This window comes from Microtus oregoni, unplaced genomic scaffold (genome assembly GCF_018167655.1).
Source record: "Microtus oregoni isolate MIOR12 unplaced genomic scaffold, Mior012 000107F_001, whole genome shotgun sequence".
NCBI lineage: Eukaryota > Metazoa > Chordata > Mammalia > Rodentia > Cricetidae > Microtus > Microtus oregoni.
Window position 1 is genome coordinate 16,092 of NW_024544723.1, and position 22,782 is coordinate 38,873.

The 22,782-nt window shown below is 36.3% G+C and overlaps 1 protein-coding gene across 2 annotated transcripts in view; it reads right to left on the reverse strand.

Annotated features, from left to right (window-relative positions):
* Positions 1 to 22,466, reverse strand: part of LOC121443457 (rab proteins geranylgeranyltransferase component A 1-like) — a 33,801-nt gene extending 11,335 nt beyond the window's left edge. Inside the window, exons 1-2 of one of the 2 annotated variants that reach the window (XM_041645208.1) lie at positions 22,373 to 22,466; positions 1,265 to 1,363 (exon numbers count right to left, since the gene is read on the reverse strand). In XM_041645208.1, the coding sequence (XP_041501142.1) occupies positions 1,265 to 1,363; positions 22,373 to 22,460 (187 nt within the window). In that variant the 5' untranslated portion in view covers positions 22,461 to 22,466. Of the gene's footprint in view, positions 1 to 1,264; positions 1,364 to 16,430; positions 16,523 to 22,372 lie in introns of those variants that run through there. The other variant, XM_041645209.1, reaches the window with a different exon arrangement.
* Positions 22,467 to 22,782: the final 316 nt, after the last annotated feature.

Consider the following 22,782-nt stretch of genomic DNA (forward strand, 5'->3'; position numbering starts at 1 on the left):
CCGCCAGCTTGATTTTGTAAACCAGAAAATTAAATGTAGTTAAAAAGTGAGGAATAATGATATGTTAAGTGTATTGTGTGGCACAGTGATAAACTGCAATTATAACGGAGACACTATGAAAATGATAATCTTGGTTATGAGCAAGATACAGATGCAATTAAAGCCTGAAGACTCTACATTAGTTTGAGGAATATGGTTGTATATATTATAAGTTAGAAATCAAAATTTTAACAGTAACTCAAACATTCATACAATACATTCAAATGAAAAATATACATAAATAGACTAAATTTAAACTCAAATGAAGTTTTTCAGATTGAAAGAATTTATACAACTGGGGGTTTCAAAAAGAAATGACATTAGCAGGTATAAATAGAACACTGTGTCTTATATGTAAATGTTTATATCTCACTCTGTATCATCTCTGCATTAAGAAAGTAGTCAACACACAGGAGACCGAAATACATAAACACTAGGAATAAAAACAAATGGCTGGCTGAATAAATGTATCATTTAAAGAACACTGCAATGTAAGAAGGGAAGACAGTGAAAGGGATCTAGAGAACACAAAAATGCTTTAATGAAAATGACCTTTACTTCACACACATGAAGAAGAGTTATCACATTATATTTTTGATCACTCACATATTATATATGCAATATTTTTTTCCACTCAGAGCTACTAGGTGTACCGTACTATGGGTGAGGTGATTTTAAAAGTTCAAAGTGGAAATGTATTCTTTAACTATGAGTCAGAAACAGATACAATTTGTAAAGCTAAGTATTTGGCATATAGCACTTTAAAGATAATTATAGTCAGGACTTATATACTTGCCAATTAATATTTTAATCTTTTGAAAGTTAAATACACATTTTATAAAGAACTATATATTTTTCATAAAAATCCTGCAAAAGAAATATAGCTATGAAAAAGTGCCTGTAATACTACCAAAATTAATTAATAAATTTCCCAACAGTACTTCCCCTTTCTCAGGCATGTGAGTATGTATGCATATAAATGTGCATTTGATAATTATGGGGTTTTTGTCTATACGTGTGAGTACTTTCCCTTAACAATAAAGACTGCACATCTTTTCTTTGTGCAATGACTATGTTCAAAATCCTTAGTAAATATGTGGGAGTAATTGCTGAATAAAAAAATTAAAATACTGAACTTTAATTCAGGCTCAGTTCAGTTCCTGAGATATCTAAGGGGAATATCATGTTACATTAACTGTCCACCACAACTGCCCTATTTTCTTACCTGCTTCCATTTCTGTATATGGAGTAAACAATTTCTGTACTACTGGTTCTAAATCTTCTCTTGCTGTTTTAGAAGACACACAAGTCAAATGCACCAAATCTGGAAAAAAAACCACAAAACCATCTTGACTACCTGCTTATCGTAACTGTTTTATTCATATTCAAAGTACTAAGTATCATGGGCAGTAGTGATTGAACAAATCAGGGATCCTCTGTTCAATGAATTTACAATCTAATAATGCGGGTACAGGTAAAACCAATATATCATGCCATACAAAAAATTAAATGTATATGAATGATAGTTAAAAGAAAAAAATCACACTAACACCCAAAGGTAAGTAACAGCTAAAGTTAATTTTGCAAAACATAAAGTAGTGAAGCTTACGAAATCATTTGTATATGCACGCACATGTCTCTCTCTCTTTCACACACACACACACACACACACACACACACACACACACACACACACACGGGTGGTGAGAGCAAGCAAAGTATATTTATTAGCAAAAAGAAGAATCCATTATTCACACTTGGTTGATAAGTTAACAACAAATCATCTATCATTTCAGAAATTTCATAAAACCTTTTTGAGGAAACACTGCTGACTTAGTTTGAATCATAGAATACTTCAAAGTCCATAAAATGGGAGTCAAAAGTCTATATAATATTTTGAGGAATTCTAAATTACTCACACCACCTAGACCTGGATAATGTTTAGGTTTGAGAATATACTATCATGTGCAAGGACTGACAGAACTTCTTAAGGTATATGTCCAAAGAGAAAGTGTAGTTGGCATTTTCTTTGGGCCTCCTATCAGCTTCTCATGGGGACTTATTATTAATTATGAATGCTTGGCTTTAGCTTAGGCTTTGCCCCACTAGCTTTTTAATGTTAAGTTGTTTTTGTTCATCTACGGTTTGTCTCAGGGCTTTTTAACTTTCTTTATTCTGTAAGTCTGACTTTGCTGCATCTTCCATGTTTGTCTATCTGGCCAATCTACCCACTGTCTCCTTTTCTTTTCTCTTCTCCCTTGACACCACCTCATCCTAAATTCCTCCTCCTACTTATTCTCCCTGCCTAGAAGTTCCACCTATAGCTCTTCCCTTGCTATAGCTCTTCCCTTGCTATTGGCTGTTTAGCTTTTATTAGAACAATAAGGCGCCTTTTACAAATCAGGTAAAAAACAGCAACACATCTTTGCACAGTTAAACAAATTTTCCACAACGAGAAAGTCTTATGTACTGAAAGATAGACTGTGTGTATAGTGGGATAAAATATCAGCAAAAAACAATATAACAATATAACAGAGAAGAGAAAGTACCAAGACATTCTTTTCCAAATATACCACTAAAAAGGCATATACATCTCTCTTCTAAGAGTTTTACAATAGTAGAATTTTGAACAACCCTGTAAAGATATTTCAAATTTTATGAAAGCCCAAATCAAAATAGGACTCTTACATTTAAATTCATTCCATAGATATAGAAAGTGTAGCATATATCCACACCAGAGTTTTAACTAGCCATAAAGAAGAACCAAATCATGTGGTCTATATGAAACTAGATGGAATTTAATATTATTGTGCCAAACAAAATAAGTCAGACCCAAAAGACAAGTATCCCCCCCTTTTTATAAGTGTATAATTTTGGGAGAAGGTGTGTGGACACAGAAGTGGGAGTACTTAGGGTGTAAAAAGGGAAGGAGAGAGGAAACCTAGAAAGGTTACCAGGTGTATGTGACTATCATCAGAGCACATTTCATGAGTGTATGCAAACGTTATAATAAAATCTGTTCCTTTGTATAATTAATACATAATAAAATCAATCTCCTATTCAAATGATGGAAAATATTGGTGAATGAAATGGGGAACTGTGGGTATATGTGTGTGTGTGTGACAGAGATGTGTGATGTATATGTGTGTCAGGAGCAGGTGAGCTTTCCTGTGAGGGTGATGTGTTGAGGTCAGAGGCTGACATTGTGATGTACTCCTCAGTAGGATCTTATTTTCTGAGACAGTGTCTTTCACTGGTCCTGGGGGCTCTGGGTTTCAGCTAGAATGGCTTGCCAGTAGACCCCAGGGGTCCATCTGTCTCTGCTTCTTAGCACTGAGACTGCAGGAGTGAGGGGTTTTCAAATGGGTGCTGGGGATCATAATTCAAGTTCTCATCTTACACAAGCACTTTATGCAAAGAACCCTATCCTAAGCCCTGGGGAACTTTTATACATGTGATCAAAATATCAAACTTTGTAGCCCTCCTGGTCTACCAAAGAAAGTCATATTACAGTTTACTTTAATAATTTTAAATTTCTCTGATTCCACTTTGGAGTTCTTTGTATTAGAGATTATTAAGCGTTATTTTAAATTAGGATTATTTTTGAAATTGAACTATCAATCTTTATACCTCATGGATCCTTTGCGGGACCAAACTTTAAAAATCACTTTTCTCTATTTCTCAAACAAAACTTTTACTTAGTCAGTGTTTAATAAACACACTTGTTGCTAATGAAATGTCCTTGTCATGAGCTCGTATTAATTACTGCCATCGTTGAAGAGTCATGTACACACCAATCCCCCTCATACACACATATGAGTATGAGTACAATCTGACTGACTTCTTATGTGAAATGCAGGAAATTCATATACCATGACAAAAGCACAGAAAGTTCTAAGAGATCTCACCACCCTCAAATTAAATCTGGCCAAGAATTGCTCATAAAATTATAAGATGCATTAAAAAAATTCTTAAATAAATTTAAAAAATCCTAGAATTGTCTGTGCATGCATGTTATAAACACTATTTTATTTCGCACATACAACATTATCATTCTAATGGAGAAAAGAGGTGGAAGGTTAAGAGTGGAGCAGATATCTCAAAGCCGGTAAAAGGAAAAACTGGGACTCTGCTTGATGAGTACCACGTATGTGCCTGGGGAACATCTGTCCTCTCTACTGTCATGAGAAGATAGAGTGTGACTGTCGACCTCTGTAGAAAACACAGATAGTCATTACAGTCAGTAGTGCACATTATAATACAAAACATTTTCTAAGTAATGCTAAGTATATAGAAGTCACTACATAGAAGTTCGATCCTACTTTCCTCCACTTCACCATGTGATGCTTTTCAATCACTTTTACTTTTCTGTTTATCTCACAAAATCATCATGCATTGATGGTACCCCAATGTTCAAAGTTTACAGTTCTGTGAGATTTTCAAAAGTTCTATTCTAGGTTTTGTCTGCTAGCTCTCTGGCCAGCAAGGGGTCCTGATCCTGTACCAGAATATCCAACGGAGGGGTGAGTGTGTTCCGGACTGGTGGCAGAAGCCCCATTCTGCCCCAGAAATGGAGAGCCGACATTCCTCAACCCCCTAATCTTTCTGGTCATTCTGCAGGGGCTTCTCTCCCCAGCTACTGACTCTCTCTTCCTATCCCATCCCAGCTTCTGCACAGGCGCCCCGTACCTTCTCCGGGGACATAAGACCCCCCCACCCCCAGCTCAGCCTGTATTTGGGCCAGGACCTGGTGATGAGTACAACCGGGCAGGAGTTCCTTTGTTTCACTAAGCTTGCAGGCACCAAACTAGACCTTTTGTCTGCAAGGTCCCTGGACAGCAAGGGGCCCTGATCCTGTACCAGAAGATCCACCTGAGAGCATTTGAAGGAAGAGATGGGCACGCGTCAATGCAAGAATTCCTCCAACAATCTGAAAAACAACATGGTAACACCAGAACTTAGCGAACATACAACAGGAAGACCTGAACACCCTAATCCAGAAGATGTAGAAAAAATTGACATTATGAAAGTGATAGACTCCCTTAAACAGGATATGAAAAACTCCCTTAACAAAATGGATGAGAAGAATAACAAAAAGTTTGAAGATATGAGTAAATCCGGAAAAGATACCCTAGGAAACCAAGAAAAAACAATCAAAGAGATAATGGAAACAGTTCAAGACTTGAAAACTGAAATGGAGGTAATGAAGAAAACACAAACCGAGGGCCAGCTGGATATGAAAAATCTAGGTAAATGAACAGAGACTACAGAAACAAGCATAACCAGCAGAATACAAGAGATAGAAGAAAGCATCTCAGCTGCTGAAGACACCATAGAGAAAATAAATGCACTGATCAAAGAAAATAGCAAATCCAACAAATTCTCATCACAAAACATTCAGGAAATATGGGACACAATAAAAAGACCAAACCTAAGAATTATAGGGTTAGAAGAAGGAGAAGAATTACAGCTCAAAGGTCCAGAAAATATATTCAACAAAATAATAGAAGAAAACTTTCCCAACCTAAAGAAAGATATTCCTATGAAGGTTCAAGAAGCATACAGAACACCTAATAGACTAAATCAAAAAAAAAAATCCCCTCACCATATAATAATCAAAACACAAAACATACAGAATAAAGAAAGAATATTAAGAGCTGCAAAGGAAAAAGGTCAAGTAACTTATAATGGTAAACCAATCAGACTTACACCTGACTTCTCTATGGAAACCATGAAAGCCAGAAGATCTTGGATAGATGTGCTGCAGAAACTAAGAGACCATGGATGCAAGCCCAGACCACTATACTCAGCCAAGCTTTCATTCAACATCAATGGAGAAAACAAAATTTTCCAGGATAAAAACAAATTTAAACAATACGTAGCCACAAATCCAGCCTTACAGAAAGTAATAGAAGGAAAATCACAAACCAAGGAATCCAACAATGACCACAATAACTCAGAAACCTAGCAACCCTTCACCAGCACAACTCAAAGAAGGGAAACACATAAACTACCACCAAAAAAGGAAAAAAAATAATAACCAGAGTGAACAACCACTGGTCATTAATATCACTTAATATCAATGGACTCAATTCACCTATACAAAGGCACAGGCTAAGAGATTGGATACGAAAACAGGATCCAACATTCTGCTGTTTATGAGAAACACACCTCAACCACAAAGACAGACATCTACTCAGAGTAAAGGGTTGGGAAAAGGTTTTTCAAGCAAACAGACCTAAGAAACAAGCGGGTGTAGCCATTCTAATTTCTAACAAAACTGCCTTCAAACTAAAACCAATCAGAAGAGATGGAGATGGACACTTTATACCCATAACAGGAACAATCCATCAGGATGAAGTCTCAATCCTGAATATCTATGCCCCTAATATAAAAGCACCCACTTATGTGAAAGACACATTACTAGAACTCAAGGCAGATATCAAACCCCACACACTAATAGTAGGAGACTTCAACACTCCTCTCTCACCAATGGACAGGTCAATCAGACAGAAACCTAATAGAGAAATAAGAGAATTAATGGAGGTAATGAATCAAATGGACTTAACAGACATCTAGAGAACAGAACATTCCACCCAAATAGGAAAGATATACCTTTTTCTCAGCATCTCATGGAACCTTCTTGAAAATTGACCATATACTTGGTAACTAAGCAAATTTCCACAGATAAAAAAAATATTAGTAACCACCTGTGTCTTATCGGATTACCATTGAACAAAGTTAGAATTTAACAATAATTCAACCCACAGAAAGCCTACAAATTCTTGGAAGTTGAATAGTCAACTACTGAACCACCCCTGGGTCAGGGAAGAAATAAAGAAAGAAATTAAAGTCTTCCTTGAATTCAACAAAAATAAAGACACAACATACCCAAACCTATGGGACACTATGAAAGCAGTCCTAAGAGGAAAGTTCATAGCTCTATGTATCCACATTAAAAAAACGGAGAAAGCCCACATTGGAGACTTAACAGCACAGCTGAAAGCTCTAAAAAAAAAAGAAGCACACTCACCCAGAAGGAGTGGAAGACTGGAAATAATCAAATTGAGGGCAGAAATCAACAAAATGGAAACACAGAAAACAAGCCAAAGAATCAATAGAACAAAGAGCTGGTTCTTTGAGAACGTCAACAAGATTGACAAACCTTTATCCAAACTAATCAAAAGGCAGAGAGAGAACATGCAAATTAACAAGATCAGAAATGAAAAAGGGGGACATAACAACAGACACTGAGGAAATTCAGAGAATCATTAGATCTTACTACAAAAGCTTATATGCCACAAAGTTGGAAAATGTAAGAAATGGACTTGTTTTTAGATAAGTACCATTTACCAAAATTAAATCAAGACCAGGTGAACAATTTGAATACTTGTGAGGAAATAGAAGTTGTTATAAAAAAAAAAAAAAAAAAAAAAAAAACCTCCCACTCAAAAGAAGCCCAGGACCTGATGAGAAGAGCTGATACCTATACTCCTAATGTGTTTCACATAACAGAATCAGAAGAGTCACTATCAAACTTTTTATGAAGCTAGTTACCCTGATTCCAAAACTACACAAAGACCCAATCAAGAAAGAGACTTACAGACCAATCTCATTCATGAACATTGATGCAAAAATTCTCAATAAAATTCTCGCAAACAGGATCCAAGAACACATTAAAAAAATTATCCATTATAATCAAGTAGGCTTCACCCCTGAGATGCAGAGTTAGTTCAATATACGAAAATCTTTCAATGTAATCTACCATATAAATAAACTGAAAGAAAAAAAACCTAATGATTGTTTCATTAGATGCTGAAAAAGCCACTAAAATCAGGAACAAGACAAGGTTGTCCACTTTCACCATATATCTTCAAGATAGTGCTTGAAGTTCTAACTATAGGAGATCAAGGGGATTTGAATTGGAAAGGAAGAAGTCAAACTTTCATTTTTGAAGATGATATGATAGTGTACATTAGTGACCCCCAAACATTTACCAAAAAACTTCTACAGCTGAAAAAAAACTTCAGTGATGTGGCAGGACACAAGATCAACTCAAAAAAAAATCAGTAGCCTTCCTATACACAAAGGATAGAGAAGCAAAGAGGAAATCCAAAGAAACTTCACCTTTTACAATAGCCACAAACAGCACAAAGTATCTTGGGGTAACTCTAACCAAGGAAGTGAAAGATCTATTTGACAAGAACTTTAAGGCATTGAAGAATGAAATTGAAGAGGACACCAGAAATTGGAAGGATTTCCCATGCTTTTGTATGGGTAGGATCAACATAGAGAAAATAGCAATTCTACCAAAGGCAATCTATAAATTCAACACAATTTCCATTAAAATCCCAACAAAATTTTTCACAGACCTTGAGAGAACAATAATCAACTTTTATGGAAAAACAAAAAACCAAGGATAGCCAAAACAATCGTATACAATAAAGGAACGTCTGGAGGCATTACCATCCCTGACTTCAAACTTTATTGCAGAGCTACAATATTGAAAACAGCTTGGTATTGGCATAAAAACAGAGAAGTCGACCAATGGAATCGAATAGAAGACCCAGATTTTAACCCACAAACCTATGAACATCTCATTTTCGATAAAGGAATTAAAAATATACAATGGAAGAAAGAAAGAATCTTCAACAAATGGCGCTGGCAGAACTGGTTGTCAACCTGTAGAAGAGTGAAAATTGATCCATATCTATCACCATGCACAAAACTCAAGTCCAAATGGATTAAAGACTTCAATATCAATCTGAACACACTGAACCTGATAGAAGAGAAAGTGGGAACTAGTCTACAACATATGGGCACAGGAGACCACTTCCTACGTCTAACCCCAGTAGCACAGAAAAGAAGGGCAACATTGAATAAATGTGGTCTCCTAAAACTGAGAAGATTATGTAAAGCAAAGGACACTGTCATTAGGACCAAGACCAAAAGGCAACCTACTGACTGGGAGAAGATCTTCACCAACCCCGCAACAGACAAAGGTCTGATCTCCAAAATATATAAAGAACTCAAGAAATTAGACATTAAAATGCTAATTAACCCAATTAAAAATGGGGTACTGAACTGAACATTGAATTCTCAACAGAAGAAGTTCAAATGGCCAAAAGACACTTAAGGTCATGCTCAAATTCCTTAGCGATCAGGGAAATGCAAATCAAAACAACTTTGAGATATCATCTTACACCTGTCAGAATGGCTAAAATTAAAAACACCAATGATAGCCTTTGCTGGAGAGGATGTGGAGTAAGGGGAACACTCATCCATTGCTGGTGGGAATGCAAACTTGTACAACCACTTTGGAAATCAGTGTGGCGGTTTCTCAGGAAATTCGGGATCAACCTACCCCAGGATCCAGCAATACCACTCTTGGAAATATACCAAAGAGATACCCAATCATACTACAAAAGCATCTGTTCAACCATGTCATAGCAGCATTGTTTGTAATAGCCAGAACCTGGAAACAACCTAGATGTCCCTCAATGGAAGAATGGATAAAGAAATTGTGGCATATATACACACTAGAGTACTACTAAGGGGTAAAAACAATGACATCTTGAATTTTGCATGAAAATGGATAGAAATAGAAAACACTATCCTGAATGAGGTAACCCAGAACCAAAAAGATGAATATGGTATGTACTCACTTATAACTGGATTCTAGCCATAAATAAAGGACATTGAGCCTATAATTCGTAATCCTAGAGAAGCTAAATAAGAAGGTGAACCTGAAGAAAAACATATAGTTATCGTCCTGGATAATGGAAGTAGATAAGATTGCCAGGCAAATATTGGGAGCTCGGGGGTGAGGTGAGGGTAAGGGGAGATGGGGAGAGAAAAGTGAGAAGGGGAGAGCTTGGGGGAATGGGATGATTGGGATGGAGGAATGGTGGATATGTTTGCCGCGAAGTATATATCTTAATTAAGGGAGCCATTTTAGGGTTGGCAAAAGACTTGACTCTAGAGGGGTTCCCAGGGGTCCAAGGAGATGTCCCCAGCCAGTTTCTTGGACAGCTGAGGAGAGGGAGCATGAACTGGCCCTTTCCTATAGCAATATTTTTTTTTTTCGAGACAGGGTTTCTCTGTGGCTTTGGAGCCTGTCCTGGAACTAGCTCTGTAGACCAGGCTGGGCTCGAACTCACAGAGATCCGCCTGCCTCTGCCTCCCGAGTGCTGGGATTAAAGGCGTGCGCCACCATCGCCCGGCTTCCTATAGCAATATTGATGAATATCTTGCATATCACCATAAAACCTTCATCTGGCGGTGGATGGAGATAGAGACAGAGACCCACACTGCAGCACTGGACTGAGCATCCATGGTCCAAATGAGGAGCAGAAGGAGGGAGAACATGAGCAGGGAAATTAGGACCGCGAGGGGTGTGCCCACCCACTGAGACAGTGGGGCTGATCTATTGGGAGCTCATCAAGGACAGCTGGACTGGGACTGATGGAACATGTGATCAAACTGGACTCTCTGAACATGGCGGTCAATGAGGGATGACTGAGAAGCCAAGGACAATGGCACTGGGTTTTGATCCTACTGCATGTACTGGCTTTGTGGGAGCCTAGTCTTTTTGGATGCTCATCTTCCTAGACCTGGATGGAGGGGGGAGTACCTTGGATTCCCACAGGGCAGGGAACCCTGACTGCTCTTTGGACTGGAGAGGGATGGGGGGGGAAGGGGAGGGAAATGGGAGGAGGTGGAACTTTTAAACTTTTTAATAAATAAAAAAAGAAAAAGTAATTCAAAAAAAAAGAGAAAAGAAAAAAAGAAAAATATGTTTACAACATCATGCAATTATCAATTTTGTTCTTTGCGTGACAAGTGAAATGTTGGGTTTGAATCCCCATATTTTGTACATACATAGTACATTTATATGCATATAAATACACACACACATACACGTACACACACACACACACATACATATATATATATATATATATATATATATATATATATATATATATATACACCTGAGAGTTTATGTCAAAACAAAGTTCTATTCTACAGGATTTCCTATTATAATATATGATTACTAGATTCCATTGAATATATTTACAAGGGATATTATAGTTTTGCTACTACAAATACTTGTTTGTAATGTTAGAAATAATAGTATATGCATTTATTTGAGCTTTCTTAGGAAAAACTGTGGTTGTCAACACAGCTGTGTTCAAAAGATACATGATCAAAAATATGTGATTGCCTTAAAAGTATAATACAAATTCAAAGCCAACCTGTACAGCATATTGTCATATTTCTCTTATTCGCTATAAGACATGTACTTTCATTCCAAAAGTTTATTTTTTCTTTATGGAATTATCTCACTCAATAAATGTGAACAAGTCTATAAATTAGATCAGGCAGAGAAAATAATTTCCTAAAAGTATTATATTTAATTAGCATCTACCGACAACTTTTATTTTGAAATATGCAACACTAGTTGCAACATTTCCCACAGGCATTATGAGAATTTCTTTTTCTTTTTAAAATTCATTTTACATACTAACCACATTTCCCCCTCCCTTGCCTCCCCTCTACCTCCCATGCACTCCTCAGAAAAGGTAAGTCCTCCCATGGCCAATCAACAAAGCCTGCACTATCAAGTTAAGGCAGGACCAAGCCTCTCACCCTACTCCCCATGTCAAGGTTGAGCACGGTAACTCACCATAGGAAATGGTTTTCAAACACCCAGCTAATGCACCAGGGATAAATCCCGGTTCCAATGCCAGGGTCCCCCAAAAGACCAAGCCACACACACAATTGTCCACCACATTCAGAGGGCCTAGTTCAGTCCCATGCAGGCTCCCCAGTCCAGAGTCCATGAGCTCCTACTAGCTCAGATCAGCTGTCTCTATGGGTTTCCCTATCATGATCTTGACCCCTGCTTGCTAGTATAATCCTTCCTCCCTCTCTTCAACTGGACTCTAAGAGATGGGCCCATGCTTGGCTGTGAATCTCTGCATCTGCTTCCATCAGTTACTGGATATAGGTTCTATAATGATAACTAGGAGTTAGTCACCAATCTGATTACAGGGAAGGCCCATTCAAGCACCTTCTCCGCTCTGCTATTGTTAGGAATCTTAGCTGGAGTCATCCTTGTGGATTCCTCCATGTTTCCCTAGCCCCTGGTTTCTCCCTACCCCATAATGGCTCCCTCTATTAAATTACCTCTTTAATTGCTCTCCCTCTCTGTCCATCCTCCAACTCTACCATCCTGTTCTCTCGTGTTCTTATCCCTCTTCCCCTCTCCTCTCCTCCCGCTAACCTTCAGTTTACCCAGGGGAATTCATATATTTCCCCTCCCTAGGGTAATCTGTGCTTGTCCACTCTTAGGGTCTTCTTTGTTACCTAGCTTCTCTGTGGCTGTGGATTGTAGCCTGGTTATCCTTTGCTTTACATCTAACATTCACTTATGAGTGAGTACATACTGTGCTGGATAACTGATTAAAATAAAATGCAAATCCTAACTGTAAAATTTACAAACTACATTCTCTTCACTTTATTGAGCAACTGCTTAAAGGCTTACTGGGCTAAAAAGATAACTCAATATATTGTTGATTACCATTCCTATGATATCAAAAGACTTATATTGGCATTAAGAAATCATATATAAAAGTAATATTTAATTACCAGTCTGTAATGATAACCCTTGCAAAACCAGTTACTAATCACAGTCATTATCATTGAAAATAGAAAGGAAAAAAAGAAACCTAGCATTTAGAAGTCTAAATTCTCTCAGCACAAAGTCAGAAATAACTGTTTAGAAAACTTGCTTTGGAACACTAATATCTCTCACAAGATACTGATTAGAAAGACAGAAGATTTCCACTCAGAAATACATTGAAATACATACAGGAGGACATACAAAAATGACAAGTTTAATATCTGGTAGCTGGGTGAGACAGTACAGCACGATAATACAGTCCTGTTTTTTCATGTTTCTTCTGCTTTCTCTATCTGTAATGCTAATGCAGTTTTTCTCTCAGGCCTTGGTGTCCTCATGATTAAGCAGAAAGTGTGGTATTAGGTCATCTGTACTATCACTGCTAAAGTCTTATAAAGCCAATTCTCTAAACTATAAAATTTTAGTGATAATAAAAGTGCAAACCAAAAATTTACAGCATTAAAATCTGAATATAAAATAAGAATAAGCAAATGGCTGTTAAAAAAGGTAAGAAGTCTGTTCCTCAATGTTCTGAAGTCAGACACACTAAAATTATTCACTGAATACAAAAACACAAATCTGTTCCAAAGGTTTTAAAGGAATTTTGAAATACAAGCTAGTCAACAAAGTATGTTTTGTTGTATCACCAAAAAAAAAATGTAATGTATATGTATAGGGGTTGATGTGGCTCATAACTTATCCTTCATATAGATTTATAAAAGTCAACTGTAATTTATGCAAAATAGCACAAATAAGAATGCCTGGATGTGCCCATAAAAGTGAAAGGGTCAGAAAAAACGTTTTCTTTATACTGCCAAATGGGGAAATGAGTTTGGCACATGTCACACAATTTGGTTTCATAAACCAACTTTGAAAAACTTGACTCAGTGTCATTGTTCTTGAGTTCTCAGTAGTCCTCATTGTCTGCTATGTTCAGCGAGTCCGGTTTTATCCCATGCTTTTTCAGACCCAGGCCAGCTGGCCGTGGTGAGTTCCCGATAGAAAATCCCCATTGTCTCAGTGTGTGGGTGCACCCCTCGCGGTCCTGAGTTCCTTGCTCGTGCTCTCTCTCCTTCTGCTCCTGATTTGGTTTTGATCCTATTGCACGTACTGGCTTTGTGGGGGCCTAGGCAGTTTGGATGCTCACCTTACTAGACCTGGATGGAGGTGGGTGGTCCTTGGACTTCCCACAGGGCAAGGAACCCTGATTGCTCTTCGGGCTGATGAGGGAAGGGGACTTGTTTGTGGGAGGGGGAGGGAAATGGGAGGCAGTGGCAGGGAGGAGGCAGAAATCTTTAATAAATAAATAAATAAATAAAACTTGACTCAACTTCCACTTTCACGGAAAAATTTAAGCTTAAAAAACACCGCTCCAGATTGTTAACCTGAGATCAAGAGGAAAAAATTTCAGCATACTTAGAAAATAAAATCTGTGCTTTGTAACAATACTAATAAGGACAATTGGAAATATCACATTTTCAAGCAACAAAACGGAAGAAGATACTGAAAATTGTTTAAAATTATCTAAACTTGTTTCATTAATGGTATGTAACCTTTTTCCTAGTAGGGCTGAAAACCAGAAAGAAATATATAAACAAGAACATTCATGAAACTTTATATTATTCATTATTATATATGATATTCACAAATCTATAGTCATCTCACAGATAAATAACTTCCTGTAACATAAAATCCCAGAATAAAACAGCTGTTACTGCCTGATTATTATGTATAGGAAAAGATTTCTAACTGCACAGCATATGAATAACTATAAAAAAACATGAACTTGAATGTCAAATGGAAAGGTTGCAGAGATGATGATTGCTCATTCATAAATAATTTTAGAAAAAAACCTTCATTTAGGAAATAATACGATTTGTTTGGCTTTACAAAACACAATAATGCCAAATTCTAAATAGTCCCAGTGGCACAAAACCAAATTAACCAAGAGAACACGACTTTGAGTTGATGTAAAGACTTTTAAATCTGTAACAAATTCTATAATAATTTACCTAATCCAGGGTTGCCAAGAAAAGGACTGTATTACTAGAAGAAATGAGCACCTTAAGAAGTACTGGTCTCCATCTTAATTGCAAGTACAGTAATGTTGCTTTTATCCAAAGGGGTGTTTCTCAACAGTCAAAAAACTGGGAGTGTACCTGTTTTATTTTCCTAATATTTTAAACAAAAAACTTACTACCCAATCCGTCACTAAGGACTTATTTATGCTAATATTACAGGTATTATAGGCAAGCTTACTTATCTTGGTTTCTGACCGTCGGTAGATTAAGTCTGGCTAATAAGGTATCGTGGGAGATAAATCAGTGATACAGAACAATTTTGGTGAACAGTTATTTCTGACTGTGTTGAGAGAATTTTGACTTCTAAATGTTAGGTTTTGGTTTTGTTTTCTTTTTCTTTCAGTACCTTGTGCTGCCAGAGAGCACATTCTGCCAGGCGCAGGAAAGCAGCCTGACAAGGAGAACAAAGGAAGACATATAAAATGTAGACACAAGAAGTGACAAAAGCATGACACAGGGTCATTTAGCATAGGAGCAAATAGGCCTCAACACCTCAGTAGCCTTCAAGGGCACTGCTGAATTACAATGGATAATAATAATGAATGATTCTGATATCTGTAAATTATAACAGCATAGCAAGTAAATGTGAGATATATGTTAAAAAGGTGAAGATCGGTAAAACAGTTTTGGCTCTACCCGAGGAGATCACTGCATAGTAGGGTGTGTTGAATAAATAATGAAGGATTGGAATAGTGTGTATCCACAAATGACATTTCTAAGCAGTAGTCAACCTTATCCTATGGGAGTTGCTTCTAATGTACTGAAAATTAATTTAAGAAGATATTGAAAACACTTTTATTTTGAAGGACCAGATCTCTAGTTTCCTTAGGCGACAAGTCTCTATAGGCTTGTTCTATAAAAGTTAAATTTTATGTATTATATGGAATAGTGTAATAACACAATAAAACATGTGTATAATGTGCAATGATCATAAGAAGATAGTTGGCATTTCCATCTCCTTCAGCATGGCTTGCATATGAGCATCTTGAGAAGCACTGGTCTCCATCTTCATTGCAAGTACATAATAATATTATTTAATTAATTAATTAAGTAATTAATACATAATAATATTATACACTTAAGGGATACAATGCTATTCCAATACATGTAAAACAAGAATAAATTATGGTCAGTAACATATATGTCTGTGTATATATATATGTATATATATGTATATATATGTATATATATGTATATATATGTATATATATATGTATATATATATATACATATATTCTCTCCCCAATTACACACACACACACACACACACACACTTTTAAAAGTCAATACTATAAAAACTAGAAAACTCATCACCAAGGGTAGGAAGAGAGGAAAAAAAGACAATGATCAAAGTGTGTGAAGTTTTGGTTGTACAAAAATGGTAAGTTTAGTAGTGATCAGGTTACATTAGGGTCACCACAGTTAACTGCCTGAACAACAGATTTTTCAATATTCTTACCACAGGGGGAACATATCAGGGGAGTGATAGACATGACAATCATTTCAGCTGTAATATTTGACAATGTATATAGATCATAATGTCACATTTTATTAACATATATAATTATTAGTTGACAAAATTTTAAAACAGTAAAGACTACCATGAAAGTACAAAAAGATACCTTTAGTAAATAATTCTCAGCTTCTTTCTGAAAAGTGTAAGTTTTTATCAAGCATATGCTACAAGGGGGCTGGAGAGATGGCTCAGTGGTTAAGAGCGTTGCCTGCTCTTCCAAGGGTCCTGAGTTCAATTCCCAGCAACCACATGGTGGCTCACAACCATCTGGAATGAGGTCTGGTGCCCTCTTCTGGCCTGCAGACATACACACAGACAGAACATTGTATACATAATAAATAAATAAATATTTAAAAAAAAAAGCATATGCTACAAGAACAAGCTAACGTGAAACACTTTTAACATCTCAGTATCTTTCAACCCTTAATTCTTTGCCTCTATTTATGATAAAATCATAATTATTTATAAAGTACATCTCAGAAAAAAAGTTAATTTGCTCTTGGGTAATATCTGAAATATTTAAAATGTATTTCTTTAACAACCTCACCTTAAACCACCAAAGTTCACATAATTTACTTTCTATAAATTTCATTTCATTTCCTCTGAGGAATGGATACAGTCAGCCCCACTGGAATATATTTGGACTACATTTGATTTACTCAGGTATAACTGCATTAGTTACAGTGCTTGCCAACATTTGTCAAGTGATTCCTCCAATAGAAAGAATGATGAATTTCACTTAGGATTGAAGCATTTCAGTCTGATTTTAGGACAAGTACATGTGTTCAGCTCCATATATTTGGCAAGGTGATTATAAAATATATAAAATGTGATCAGCTAGGATTTTTCTATTACTCTTAAGTAATTGTGCACAGGGAAAACAAGTCACTTCAAAATCCATTTATAGTTAAGTGCCTAAATACACATAAATCTGCAGATGGAGAATTATTCTTGAATGTTATTTTACTTGTTGATATCTATACAACACAAGCAACCTGAATTATCATTTGCAGTTCATCATAATTAGAACAAATACGAGAAATCCAGAGGAGAATCCAAAATGTGGGATCTTACCATACCACATAGTAGTTTACCATTTCTCTCTGCTTGACGAGAGAAAGGATTAAATTGTTTCTGAATAAGACTGTGAGGAGACAATTAAGCAGATTTTAAGAACATGTTCTATTGTGTCCACAATGTGCTTTATTCAAAGCTTCAGGAAAAAAAAATAAAGTCCTCAAAAGAGACAGAGCAGTAGTTTAAAAGCTAGTGTAACATTCTGAATAAAGTATTATGTTTATCATCAGGGAACATCAAATGAGAAAAATAAATGAAGTAGGAGCAGGTTTGGACACACAAAATAAAAACACGGCATATTTGCCTGTTTTTTTTTTCCTGACTTGAAATAGAAAAAGACAAAATGAAAATGAAGGCAACAGGAATAGGACATGGAAGTCTTCTGTGATATTATCAGACAATTCTATTTTAGAAGACAGATGAAGAACAGAACAATTTGAAACTAAATATGACATCAATGACTCTTAAATTAGGGAGCAACAGGAAAATGTGCTATTAAAAACTTTCAATGTCTGAGTTAAAATGGCTCCTGAAAGTCTGTGAAGAGGCTTAAAGCATAAGGAAAGGCAGAAGCAAAATTCTAATTAAGTCACAAAGTAAGGAAATAACAAATATGGTATCTTTCTTAAATTTTGCTACGTATTATAACAAACTTTAAGTCTCACTATTAACTTATAAAATAACACATACTGCATAATGAATGAAAAACAGATTGAAAAATAATCAAGAGCTTCCTTTTCTCTGTGATAAGGCAAAGTATCATTAATGAACTCAAGAGTACCTCTTTCAGGCTAGAAACAAGGGAAAACCAGCTAGTGTATTTGTACACATTGCTGCTATTATATTGATATGAAATGATTAAGTTACAGCGAAGACCAGAGAATTTTATCAAGGTAGAAACAAGTAAGAAAGGAAGGGCTTCTGAATCAAAAAGATCTTGGCCAGTTTGTTTAAAATGTTTTCATACATTATTGAAAATGTCTATGTGACTAGTTGCTTCTTCCCTACACGCAAATCCTGGAGGCTCCTGCCACTTGATTTCTTTCAAAATCATTTAAGATAATTTCTAAGGAAGACTTAGAATTTCCCAAGGTCTACAAGGTTAGATCAACTGTTTAGCATATGCATTCCTAGCACTACACACACACACACACACACACACACACACATCTACAGATAAACTAAACACTTTAAATAAATAAAACTTTAGATAGCAGAAACTTCTAGTGAAGAGACAAGACATAACAGATTAAAAATCTAAACCATTGTCTACTCTATACCCCTTTGCACTGAGATTAATATGTCCCCTCTTGAGCCATTCATGTTTATGGCTTCTTTGGGTCTGTGGACTACATGGTTATCGTTTATGGCCAATACCTATCCACCTATGAGTGGATGTTTGTCTTTCTGGATCTGGGTTACCTCATACAGGATGACCTTTTCTAGTTCCACCCATTTGCCTGCAAACTCCATCATGTTATTGTTTTTAATAGCTGAGTAATACTCCACTGTGTAAATGTACCACATTTTCTTTATCCATTCTTCAGTTGATGGACATCTAGTTTATTTCTAGCTTCTGTTTATTATGAATAAAGCTGCTATGAACATAGCTGAGCATGTGTCCATGTGGTATGGTAGAACATTCTTTGGGTATATGCTCAGGAATAGTATAGCTGGGTCTTGAGGTAGACAGACTCAATTTTCTGAGAAGCCACCATACTGATTTCCAAAATGGCTGTACACGTTTGCACTCCCAACAGCAATTGCTCCATATCCTCTCCAGCATGAGCCGTCAATTTTGTTTTTGATCTTAGTCATTCCGACATATGTAAGATGGAATCTTAGAGTTGTTTTGATTTGCATTTCCCTGATAGCTAAGGATGTTGACAATTTCTTTAGGTGTTTCTTGACCATTTATGATTCTTCCATTGAAAATTCCCTGTTTAGATCTGTACCTAATTTTTGAATTGAATTTTGTTGATGTCTAGTTTCTTCATGCTAGAAGGTACTCCGTAGAATACCAGAAGAGAAAAATAATCACCCATCTACAAACCCTGTGCTCTACAAAAGAGAGCTGACTACAAGATGTACTAATGCTATAGTGGCACAAATGTTAGGAGAAAGAGCAACAACTTTTTGATTGGATTTGAGATCCACTTCATGAAATGGAAACCATACCAGACACTGTTAAAAAGAGACCAAGAATCTGAAACTAAATTGGTTATGGTGCTGGGGGAAAATCTATTACCATTATTCTCTGAAAGAAACATAACAATAAAATAACTCATAGTAGCATCCTGATATACCCATATATCGGCATATACTTCAACCCTTATCTGAGAATCTTCTTATTGAAGTAGATGGTTAGTAAGAGACCCACAACTAAAGCCGGGTGGTGGTGGCGCACGCCTTTAATCCCAGCACTTGGGAGGCAGAGGCAGGCGGATCTTTGTGAGTTCGAGACCAGCCTGGTCTACAAGAGCTAGTTCCAGGACAGGCTCCAAAACCACAGAGAAACCCTGTCTCGAAAAACCAAGAAAAAAAAAAAAAGAGACCCACAACTAGAAAATGGACAGAAAGTGAGGGACTTTGGAACACTCAGTCCTAAATGGGAGGTCTTCATCAAATCCTTCTCTGTAAGGCTAAGGGATCTATGTAGAAGAGAAGACAGGGTAGACATCAGAAGTGATGGATGACTCGTAGGAAACAGTGTCTTTCAGATATAATAGGAATGATGTACATATGAACTCACATAGACTTTGGGAGCACACAGAGACCTGCATATATTCAAGCTAGACAAAAATTCCAGCACTAAGAAGGGGAAGTGGATTCTAAGTTCCACCCCTAACTAAGAAGCTAATACCTTATAGGAAAGGGGAATAAGTTTTCTCCAATAGAGTCTAACTGGGTTTAGCAACCTCACTCAAGGGCAGGCACTATGCCCAAGAGTAGCTGGTCAATACAAAACGGACTTTTTCTTTTTATATTATTTGAGATTTTTTTGTCTTATTAGTCATTTTTATTATTATTATTTTTTTTGATTTACTGTGGGTTTTTTTGTGTTGTTGTTAAAAGGAGAGAAAGAGGCCAGGCGATGGTGGCGCACGCCTTTAATCCCAGCACTCGGGAGGCAGAGGCTGGAGGATCTCTGTGAGTTCGAGACCAGCCTGGTCTACAGAGCTAGTTCCAGGACAGGCTCCAAAGCCACAGAGAAACCCTGTCTCAAAAAACAAAAACAAAAACAAAAAAAAAAAACCAAAAAAAAAAAAAAATAAAAGGAGAGAAAGAATATGAAGTTGGATGGACAGGGATGTGGGATTTATTTGTAAGGAGCCAGGGAAGGGAAAAAACATATGATTTTTTAAAATTAAAATGTATAATGTTTCGTTACACATAGACTCCATAATCCAATGTATTTGTAACGTATCAACAGCATTTGACATTTACTATATACAACAATACTTTGTTATTCATAGACATACTATTACATGCTTTATAAACATTCTGGAGCTCACAAACTGGGAGAGAATCTTTGCCAACTCTTTATCTGGCAGACAATTAATATCCAGAATATAAAGAACTCAAATCCCAGAGTTGGGCTTTGCACCTAGACAGTGTTTTCAAAAGAAGAAAAAAATGACTAAGAAATATCTCAGAAAATGTTCACTGTCCATAGCAATTAGAAAGATGCAAATCAAAACAGCTTTGAGATTTTTGTCTCACCATGGTATGAATAGCAAAGATCAAGAGAGCAACTGAAAACATATGAAGAAGGGATGCAGGAAAAAGAAACTCTTGTTCACTGCTGGTGGGATGGGAAAGCAGTGCAGCCGCTGTGCAAATCAATATGTAGATGCCCCAAAAGGCTATAAATAAAATCACGTGATCCACCAATAACACTTCTTTACATATGTCTACAGGATGCTACATACTACGCTGGAGATACTTGCTTAACCAAGTTCATTGCTGTTTCTATTCTAGAAAATGCAAAAAAACCTAAATGTCCTTCAACTGAGAATAAAAGTGTGGTACATAAACACTATGAAATACTATTCAAATAAAAGAAAAATGAAAGCATGAACTTGCATATAAATGGATGGAACTAGGAAAGATTATATTGAGTGAGGTAACACAGAAAGACAAATGTCACATTTTCCCTCTTTGTATTTCTTGAAATACACAGGAAAAAAATACAAAGGAAAAAAGAGTCAAATGTGATGATTATGTAAAATGTTTCTACATCTCAGTGATCTAGAAATAAATATCCCAGAGGGTTAACTGAATTATGTATTGTTTTAGTTTGGACGTGAAGTGTTTGCCAAAGTTCTGTGTATTGAACACTTGCTTCCTAGGCGGTGGTGCTGCTTTTCTATGTTTCTAGAAACTTGAACTTGCACCTACCTAAAGGAAGTGAAACAGAGAAGGGAAACCCACTTCAACCTAGGGCACTGGGTAAACGTTAGCACCGAAAAAATATCACTATTAGGATTAATGGCAGGTCCTATTATTTCATGCTGTTATCACTCTTGATGTTCATTTTCTGCAAACAGGCAAAGAAATTGTCTGTGTTAAATTCAACAATGAACAATTAAAGGCTGAAGTTGTGCCTTAGTTCTAGATCACCTGAAATACATGAGGCTGTATGTTCATTTCCTAGTATGATAAAAGGGGGAGAGGCAAATTTTTAAAGAGATAGGTATATCCATATTCATTGCTTCTATTCATTCTATTGTAAGAAGTACCAACTAGAACAATCTAGACAAGGTAATAAAAGGTGTCCACATTGGAAAAATAGTGACTTCTTACAGATGACAGAACTTTCTGTAAAGACCTTTACCAACATTAAATAATACATTGTACAATGTATAAATTACCAAAACAGTATATTATCTAATATGCATTTCAGTCTTACAGATCAGTAAAAAGTATTAACAGGAGAATTTAGAGAGAGAGAAATAGTCCTGGGCTTACATGTGCCTTTCATGCATGTCATCGTTGAAGAGCATAACTCAATGACCCGAACAGCAAAACTTCCTGGTTCTTCTGCTGGCACTGTCATAATGGAGACCTGAAGACCAGAACAAGTAACAGAAAAAACTGTTAGGTCTTTTTATTTTTCTATCTTTAGAGTGCTAACTTCACAATTCCCAAATATTCTTTGAGATTTGAAAACATTTTGCTTATAATGATTTCATTTAGGAATAAAATGTAAATCATGCAACACAGGTCTCACTATCCAATTTCCTCATTATTATTCATGTTTATATTGTTCTCATCAACTGAATATTTCAAATCTTTAATACCAATTCCATTCATCACACATCACATACTAGTCAAAGGAATGCAATTATAATATTACTGTTAAAATATAAGCACTCTCT